The sequence below is a fragment of the Musca vetustissima genome, unplaced genomic scaffold (assembly GCF_032173495.1).
Source record: "Musca vetustissima isolate MV318-11 ecotype Yass unplaced genomic scaffold, APGP_CSIRO_Mvet_v1 utg88645, whole genome shotgun sequence".
In the NCBI taxonomy this organism is placed as follows: Eukaryota; Metazoa; Arthropoda; class Insecta; order Diptera; family Muscidae; genus Musca; species Musca vetustissima.
Genome location: NW_026888185.1, coordinates 6,041 through 16,507, shown reverse-complemented (window position 1 = coordinate 16,507; position 10,467 = coordinate 6,041). Strand labels below are relative to the sequence as shown.

The 10,467-nt window shown below is 39.5% G+C and overlaps 1 protein-coding gene across 1 annotated transcript; it reads left to right on the top strand.

Annotated features, from left to right (window-relative positions):
• Nucleotides 1-7,947: 7,947 nt before the first annotated feature.
• LOC133335996 (odorant receptor 45a-like) lies at nucleotides 7,948-9,497 on the top strand. Its single transcript, XM_061544288.1, has 5 exons — nucleotides 7,948-8,281; nucleotides 8,361-8,541; nucleotides 8,690-9,152; nucleotides 9,224-9,379; nucleotides 9,441-9,497. Exons 1-5 carry the CDS (start codon nucleotides 7,948-7,950, stop codon nucleotides 9,495-9,497), a joined length of 1,191 nt encoding a protein of 396 aa, XP_061400272.1.
• Nucleotides 9,498-10,467: the final 970 nt, after the last annotated feature.

Here is a 10,467-nt window from a genome sequence, read left to right as displayed (position 1 = left end):
ACATACGCATTTGGACGTGATCACTTCCTTGGATGAGAAGTGGAGCCCATCTAAAAGTTCTACATTCCTAGGGGTCAGGTACCACCTCCTGCACGATGCTCCCCGAACGGCCAACACGAACTGAAAGGCTAGATCCACAGACCTAGGGGCCCTCTGATACCCATGCTACAGAAACCTTCTGTCAGGTACATAGCCGAAACTATTACAACCCCAAACAGTTCGAGACTGGTAAGCCACAGACTATAGCCTCTGCCCAGCTTCATAGCCGAATCAACTACCATTAGAACTAATATTTGCATGCTCTCTACAATCGCTGAAAGGGGATAAAAAGCAAAAATGACCACCAACATCTTCCGACCCATCTCAACAATTGCTCCACAAGCCTTTTAGTTCGGACCAGCCTTTGCACGTTTCCGTAGCCGAAACTACTACCATTTGAACTAAAAGCTGCATGCTCTCCACAGTGAAATAACCATTAAATGAGGATGAAAACTGATGCAAAACTCAATCCCTCTCGATGCCAATTCCAACATCGTCTCCCATCCTCAGCCAACGATAATTTCACAAGCCTACAAAGTTGGGGAATGCAAACCCTACTAGTTTCGATCCATGATTCGGGACTAGTAAATCCAAGGACACAGGCAAAACAAACACCCGAAAACCCTCACTAGCACTCCGCATCACACACAGAAAAAAAAACTTCCTAACAGTCCACACAGAACAGTTACAATAACCACTCGGGTATCCGGCCGGTCGTATCAAACACTCAGGATAGTGACTAGACAATCTCATAAGGATCCTCACCCTAAGTGCAACCACACTACCACGATCATGGCAAATGCAGTAGACATCAGCAACCACGGCAAGAAACCAGGGAAGCGCTAAGCAGCTCATAAACAGGACCATACACCAGAAGTCGACTTGCTCAGAGAATCACCTCAGTTAAGGAGACAAGAGAAGAGATGTACCCAAGTGTATACCAAAGGGCAACGGTTGTTGTTGGTTTGCTTCCCTTGCTTGACACTCTCTCACTGTGATATGTGTATGTAGTTGTAGCTGTATATAACGAAGATCATGAAGATCCCAACGATCCTCTGCTGATATTTCTTCTCTTTCTATATTTACACCAACACGCGCGTATCTCCATTTACACCATTAACTCGCCTAAACATTTTGTCCGTACGAGCCGGATAGAAACATTGCGCAGTTGTTGTCGATCTCCCTATACTCAACTCTCGCGACTTGCAGAGGGTGGTGTATGCCTCTCAAGCATCGGTACGCACGCAAGCCGATGAGGCAGCTCTTGAAGTGTTTGAGAGAAAATTATCTGAGAGATCTACAGGCCGATCTGCATAGATGGTGAATATCGGCGTCGAATGAACCACGAGCTATACCATTTATACACGGACATTGGCATGGTCAGAACCATGATGCAAAAATAAGGTGATGTATCAAAACAAGGTGATGTATCGAGCATCTGTCAAAATTATCTTTATATTATTTTACATGGTTGGCAACATTGCATATCGAATGATGACTACGGATGATTCACGTTCACGAATTCGTTGGAAAGATCAAGTGGAGCATGAAATATCAAAGCGTGATATTTTCAAAGCGCAAAATGTGCACAAAATCGACGAGTCTGGATTTATGTATGTACGCGATCACCGAGGGCACTAGTCACTGCTTTGGCGAATAATTTCAGAGATAAAATGTCAGTTATGACGTAGTATCATAACAATTTTACCGCATAACATTAAATTAAATTTCTCTAGTTTTTTTTTGCACCACGCCACTTACCCGTCCAATAATAACGTATTTCACAACGTCCTTGTTTATACTCTTCAAATAGGGAAATTTCTATCATTGCTCGAGCGGCTTTAAAATTTGTCGAACAAATTTTTATCCATCCATGGAGTTTTTCATCTGCCGACACAATATAGGTAAATTTCAAAAATTGTGACATGTTTGGAAACAGCTCGGAACTCGAGGAAACCAAATGCAGTATACCTGTTATCTAATGTTATTGTTACTGGACCAGCTAGACTTTTTTACTTTTCGATTTTTGCTTCTAAAAGGCGATTTTTTTAGTACCAGGTATTTATGAAGAAAATCGAAAGTCGATCTTGAAGAGTCGATTTTACGATTTTCTCATAGATCATTCACAAAAATAATAAAATGTTTATCCTTCCGTGTTTCCATTGTTTGAAGTAATCACAGAGGGTGTGAACTGCATACAACCGATCAATGACAAAGAGGAACGATAACCCTCATGGCTCGATTAACTGTCAAAGTGCGTTGCCAACCAAAGTGCGTTGCCAATGACAAAGAGGAACGATAACCCTCATGGCTCGATTAACTGTCAAAGTGCGTTGCCAACCATATGAAATATTCAGCGCAATCGTCAAAAATAATTCCGTGCAGAATTTATTTTTTCCCACAAACAAAATCGAAGAGCGATAAAAAATGTAAGAATAGTTTTTCAAATATAAATCGAAATAGAAATAAATAAATTAATTCTTTGTAGGTCGAAGATAAATAAAACCCAATTGCAGCATTTAGTGTCAATGATGGAATTACATCCATATATTGCACGTGGATTCTATAAAGGAAGCAAAGTCTATTACTCGGTTTTGGAAAAAAAGGAAAATGAGCTCAATTCAATGAGACCACCTAATAAGGGCATCGCCGAATGGAAAAACCTTTAGTACTAAATTTTTAACATTCATTTGCATAAAATAATTCATGCATTCTTCAAAATTACTTAAAATAGGTTTGGGCTGACCAAAAAATATGTAAGGCAAAAAGCTGCAGAGAATTTAGAATACAAAACAGGAACAGGAGGCGGCCCAAACAGGGAGCAAAAATTATCAAGCACCGAAGAAGCTATCTATATATTTATTGAAATTAAATCGTCTGTAGAGGGTGTTGCTGTAAACTCTGATGGTATTGACGATGATGAAGAGACGCAGCGAATATTTAACAAAAATGTAATTACTCCCTGTGAAGAAACATGGTCATCTTCATACAGAATTCCTTCATCTCGCAACTTAAGCTGCAGACGGTAGGTGTTTTCTTCGAAGGATGGCGGAGAGTTCCTCTTTGTACTCCAGGAATTAGTTCGGTATAATATTCTCCACAAGTTTGCTCCTTTCCAGGAAGTTGAGCGCATCATGCAGACATCGATCCGGTTGAAATCGTTGGCATTATAGACGTTCTGCTTTGGCGTGCGTCTATATATTCCGTTGCTGTCTTTTGTTGGCCTCATTCCCACGCATGCTGCCAATATTCTTCTTTCCCATGCTCTAATTCCGCCCAAGAGTAGGTGATGATAGGACGGATTACTTGCTTGTATATTAGTAATTTTACCTCTGACGGAAGGCCTCCTCGCATACGGAAAATCTTTAGTAGGCGTAGTTCATCTTCTTTGCCTTCGATAGCACATAGTCCACGTGGCGGCTGATGTCAAAACTGTCGTGCAGGATGATTCCGTGATATTCCATCCTATCAGAAAATCCACAATCTTCTACAACACTTTAATAGCCTTTTTATAATACACAAATATATATATATATATATATATAGATAAATATATATATATAGATAAATATATATATATAGATAAATATATATATATATATATATATTACTCAAAACTAAATACTATTTTCTATTCTATTTGCCATTTATTTTAGGTTGACTCCATTTACCTTTTGGAACTCTACGAATTTTTTTCTTACGTCTACAGAACATGTGATTTGCCTTCAGGATGGATGGATGCTATTATATTGCCGATTAGGTCACTTACTGCTTTAAGTTATTCTTTACTTGCCCCGATAGTGTAAGGGTGCTCTGGCTCAATTAATCTCAAATGTCTGGCTGGGATTCCTGGGATCAGGCGGCTTCTAAAATGCATATTCGCTAAGTACATATTTATAATGACCACCTTTGCACTTACGTACTAATAATGTCGTTTTCATTTTTCATGCAGATAGTCCAATGCAGACCACAGAGCGTCGTCGTCATCCTCACAAGCAGCGCTGCAGCCACTAACACCACACATTTCTGTGACAACTCTTTATATTATCTCATTTCCCCAACTCAACAGCGATGGACTTCGAGGGAAAGTTAACGAAATCTTGGATATTATGAATCGCAAATGTGTAATGGTCGAAGCGATCTAGGAAACAAAGCTGAATATCAAATACAGTCTTCAGAGCTGTAATGAAAGCAACGTTATAGGGAGCAATCGTGCGAGAGGTGAAGTTTTTGCATTGTTATTGCACCATTCTGTTCAGTACAGACCTATATTGCTTGAGCTTGACTCTAGTGGACCATACATTCCATGTATGAGGGTAGGGGTCAAGTGTGTTACCGCCAAGGTTGAAGTGCTTTGACCCGCGTTACTTGCCAGACATTATATTTTAGAAATCAACCGTCTGTTGATAGGGGATTTCAATACTCATCATTAATTATAAAATTCTGTCCTAGGTGAAGATGACCAAGAGGCATGGCACTGACCGAGGTTTTGGACGGTGAATGAGGACATACCCAACAGGATAAGAGGAGACTGTCAAAGCTCCCCGGACATATCCATTGTGTCTGCAGGTCTGACAAATGCGTGGCTTGGCAACCCCATATTTTATTGGTTGTCTGATTAAAAGGGAAAAAAGGGCTAGAACTTCTGAAGTTTTATAACATCAGTACAGCAGTGAGTAAATTGTGGGCAACGGTTAAGTCGCTCTCGAACCCAGAAAGAAAGGACGATCGGTTCTGTCTCGTTTAACGGCGTTGTAGTTGCAGATCCGAAGAGGTGCAGTGATAGTGCGAAGAGAAGAATATTGTGCGGTATACGATATCTTCAATTGGAGAAGGAACCACAACAATTTACGTTGGAGGAAGTTGCATGTGGTAACAAAAGCGCAAAATCATCCAAGGCCCTTGGTATGGATGGAATCTCTATTGTAACGTTGAAAAAGCTCGATGAGCCAGTATTAGAGTATTTAACCAACGTCCTAAATTTGTTGTGAGTTATCCTAACAGTAACTGATGGCTGGAAAATGGACAGGGCGGTACGGCTGCTGTAGCCGGGCAAGGATGCCAGCAAAGGTGAATCATACAGGTCGATCTCACTTTTGTTGCCAGTACCTAGGACTTTTCAGGCATTGCTACGCCCTAGCATTCTTGAATTCTTCTCAGTTGCTGATCATCAACACCGAAGAACTCAACCCAAACAGGCCGTGTAATAGGACAGTTAAGGTGACACTGGACTTATCAAAGGCATTTGATACAGTCGGTCAAGCCAAGTTGTTCGAGGACGTCGACGAACAACTTTGACAAGTTTGAAACGATTGATCGTAAATTATATGTGTGAACGTCAGTCGTACGTGAATTCAAAAATAAAAAGTTGATGGTCCGAAGAGTTAATCAGGGAGTTCTCCAAGGATGGGTTGATATCTCCGGAACTTTTTAACCTCAACCTTTCAGAAATTCCACGCCTACCGGATGGCATAAAAATCGTTAGGTACGCGAATGATTGTACGAGTATGGCATCAGGTCCAAATATATGCGAGAGGCTAAACAACTATCTCGTGGACGAAAATGCGGATACCTTTGAATGTGCAAGTTGATTGGTCGACAATTCCGACCACCATTACCCCAAAGTTCTAGGGGTCACATTCGATAGCAATTTGCAATAAGGTCAGGAACAAAGTCCAGTAAATAATTTTCAATAAGGAGAAGAAAATTTGGTAGATGGAGAATCTCAGGTGGAGGAATAAGAATTTACTCCGGAACAAAGTGAACCAGCGGAAAATGTTCAACATACAAAAAAAACAGTGAAAATCAGCCGTTAAGAAGGCCAGGAAGACCTCGAGGAGTGTTGAAAATATGCAACACAATGGATATAGTAATATAGTAGGATCTGTATAATGAAATAATTTATTGTAATATAGTTGTTCAAAATACTTTGAACAGAATTTTGTGTTACAGAAGATTTGATCGTTTTTGGTCCTTCGAAAAACTGAGTTTTCCCCCACCCGTGGTAAGAGACTCAGTAAAATCGTCGAACAAATCATTTTAAGCAATTGGCTTACAATAAAAAAATACAACAACAATTTTGAGTGAGGAGCTCAAGAATTGTTAGTGATTTTCTGTTCTACAAAGTGAACAGTTTTTTATTTAAAGAAAAAAATAAGATGGAGGAAGAGTTAGACTTCTCCATAGAGTCTTGGGAAAAAAGACAGTGCCGGCGATTTACTCGAAAAGCAGAGGAGTTAAACGCCATGTGTACGTATTTGGAATCGAGAATATCATTCCGCAAAATGGCCCAATTGATGGAATGAATGAATATACTTGAGGAGTTTCAGGAGCTTCAGAAATTGGTGTTTAAAATTGACGCCGAAAATATTAAATCGGAATATAACCGGGTTGAGAATGATTGTATACCGATAATCTTAAAAATAAAAATATACGAAGAGCGTTTAAATTTGATGTGCATTTCTTTGATGGACTAAACCAGAGGAGTGATCTGAGAAAGATATTCCTTGAAATCGATTATGTAATTGAGCGATAGGACGACGTGAAAAGTCCAAAATGTCAAAAGAGAAGGCGCTAATTGAAATGCAGTCTTTGATGAGATTGTATATGGAACTCACTCTATTTCTCCCAAAACATGGATGTATAGAGTTCGCCGAAGACACATTCTTCAAATTTAATAGAATGCTCCAAATATATTTGGATATAAGGAAGGAGCTGAAAGAAGTAGTGGAAACCTTCCAATATTTGGTGCCCCCGGCAAGCCCTCACTTTGGAGGGAATTTAGTTACAAAAAGCAATGATGGTGACAGACCACTGGAGAAAAACATGATTTAGAAACAGATGACTACGAAAAGCTGAAACAAGAAGAAATCCTACAGTTTAGCGAGGCAGAATCTATGGGCCAGCTTAACAAAAAGGGAGATGACGGAACGGATCATAGGAAACAGGAAAACAAGTCGTTTACCCTGTTGATGAAGAAGTTTTAGAAGAGAGTAAGATAGAAGATAATGGTGATGCTTTGCCCATGGAGGTGGAATCCAAGGATGAAGTGATGTTTGGGTTGGAAAGGGAAGGCAGTTAAAAATACCCGAAGGTAATTTACATCGTGTTACATTTAATCACTTCTCCAAGTTTAGAAAGATGTTGGCGCATAAGAAAACATACGCAAAAAGAGAAAAAGCTGTTGTTAAAACGGAAAACGAAGAAGAAAGCCGTAAAGAAGTCGAAGGTGTGCATCGTCCCGGGACGAAACCTCCGGTCAATGAAGAGTGAAGGGAGAAATCGTCACAGAGAAATAGTGTTGCCTGGATGATGGGAGAAGAAGACGAAGTTGGAGGAAATTCTGATCGAGGTTCCATAGAAATATGGCTGGGTGCTGTTACCTATAGACTTATATGATTTCTTATTTCCTTAATTATAGTATATGTAATAATTTCTTATTAGTAATCATTAATATTTATTATGTTAAACCAATTCTGCTCACATTTCTTTAGATTTGTATAAGAATGTATGAGTAGATTTAAGAAAACATCACACGGGATCAATCTATTTAAAAATAAAATAAATGTTTTATTTGTCATCCCTTCGTGAGTGGTCACCCAGGCTTTCGGATGGACCTTAAACAATATTTTTTTAAAAATCCACACCTTGTGTAGGTTATTCATATTTAATTGTTTGTTTTTCCAATTATTATCACCAGCTGCGAAAAGGTGTCAAGCAATTAATTTTTTAGGCGAAAATTAGCCAACATTTGTAATGCAAAAATAACAACAACACACAAACCAATTATCCAAATAATTTGAATATGAATTCTTAAATAATCGAAATTATCCTGAAAATAAATATGCCTACGAATGCCAAGCAGGCATTTGAGTTGTATTTCAAATTTCCAACTGAAGTGACCTGAAAATGTCCATGGCGGATAGACAAAATTTGGAATATTTAAGTGTTCAGTATGGGGCCTTTATGGCCTTAGGTTTGGATATTGGTGTAACAACGGGACGACGCCGGGGATTACTGAAGTCCGTTTGGAAATTCGCCTTCAATATGTTGTGTACTTTTTATATGCAATATGGATTCGGAAATTTCGTCATCCATAGCATTACGGATATTGATGCGATCACAGCTTCGTTGTCCATGTTTAATCAGGGTATCTTGTTGACCTTTAAAGTTTCGCTTATTATCCTAAAGGGTGAAGAGATGTTGAAATTAATATGGGATATGAATATTCTAAGTCGGGGTGGTGAGTATGGGAAGGGAGGGAGGGGGAGGAGGAGATTTTATTTCCAAGAAATTTGTGGGTGTTTTTTGTCTTCTTCCAGCCAATGCCATGGAGTATGAAAAATGGCTATCGGAAAATCGCAATGGTAGATTAATTGCCTTGGGCTATTTCTATGCCTGTTGGGCTGCCGTGACCTGTGTTGCTGTTATACCCTGGATTTTTCTACTCTATGAATATTTTCAGGGGATGGGTGTTAATCTGCGATTGCCATTTCAGGTGGAGTAAGTGGTGATTTTTTTTAATAATTTTTTCAGGGTCCATTTCAGGGTGGGATTTTTTAATAATATTTTTTAAGGTCCACCCTATGGTGGGGAGTTTAAAAAAATCAGTTCGATTTTTTTTTTAATTTTTTCCCTCTTCTCTTTTCAGATTCCCCTTCGATCATGGTGGTGGTTTGCTCATCTCCATACTAAATTACATGTGTACCCTACTGCTGGTCCATGCCTGGCTAAATATGTCCGTCGGCATTGATACCCTATTCGGTTGGTATATTTTTGCCATATCGGGACATTTTCGTATATTGCGAAATAAAATCAAAGAGGCTGCTGCCAAAATCGACCTCCACAATAATCATCGGGATTTTGTGCGTGACGTTGCCGCCTTCGTTAGCTATCACAATCGTACCTTGAAATTTGTTGAAGATTTAAATCGCCTCTATGGTGAAATTCTTTGGGGTGAAATATCGATGAGCTGCCTGCAGATATGTTTTCTACTCTATTCGCTGGCGAATGATGAGAACTTCGCCAATATACCATTTCATTTTGTTGCCTCGGCGGCCATAACAATGCAGCTGATGATCTATTGTTTCGGAGGGGAGAAGTTGAAAAATGAGGTGAGGAGGATCAAAAATCGAAGTTCTGAAAATTAATTTGAGTTTAATTTCTGTTTAATCCGATTCCGCAGAACGACATGCTTTGCGATGACATCTATATGGCAATGCCCTGGGAGAAAATGTATCCATCGGAAAAGAAGCTGATGCTGTTGCCTCTACTAAGGACCCAAAAGGAGACTTCGTTGACGGGCTTGTATTTTATTATCAATCGGAATTTGTTGGTTTTTGTAGGTCAATTTATCAGCATCGAAAAAAGGTATCTAAAATTGTATTTTGATTATCTTGCAGATTTTCAAGACAGCCTTTTCTTTTATAACCCTACTTGGGGCCATCAAGGAAATATAAGGACATTTTTAACCTGCAGCCTTCAATTTTGAATTCAGCACCTTAGGGCACCTTTTGTAGATTTAAAAGTTTTAATAATAGATAACACCATAGATCACAGGATACAAATGTGTTTTATTTCAGAAATATTTTTTTTAAATCCCCACCTAAGGATGGACCTTTAAAATAATTCTCTTATATTCATACGTGTGTGGACCGATTGATGTGGGATCCCTGGGTGATTCGAAATATTTTGTCACGTTTATCGATGACAAGTCTAGACGCATTTTTATCTATTTTATGAAGCAGAAAAGTGAGGTGTTCGATAAATTCAAAATTTTCAAAAACATGGTGGAGCGCCAGACGGGTACTTACTTAGCTGCATTGTGACAGAACTTTCGTTCTATAAGCCGAGCATAGAAAAGATTTCCAGGCGCGTCGGTCTTTTGCGCTGTTTTTCCAATTTGAAAGACCATATACGGCAATGGTGTCTTCCACTTGATCTTTCCAACGTATTCTTGGCCTTCCCCTTCTGCGTGAACCATCAGCTGGTTCGCTTTTATATGCCTTCTGGGCTGGGGCATCTTCATCCATTCTCACAACATGACCAAGTCGCCGCTGCAGCTCAATACGTCTAACAATGTCGATGTCCGAGAATAGCTGGTACAACGCATGGTTCATTCGACGGCGATATTTACCGTCAACGCAGATCGGGCCATAGATCTTTCGGAGAATATTTCTCTCAAACACTCAAAGAGCTGCCTCATCTGCTTGCGTAAGTACCCATGCTTCAGATCCATATAACAGCAGGGATAGTATTAGCGTCTTGTACAGTGTGAGTTTGGTCTGGCGGGAGGTGGCCATGCATTTGAGTTGTTTGCTCAGACCATAGTAGCATCGGTTGGCCATCACTATTCTTCTCCGAATTTCAAAACTGATGTCATTCGTTTTATTTATGGCGGTACCAAGGTATATGAAATCTTTAACTACC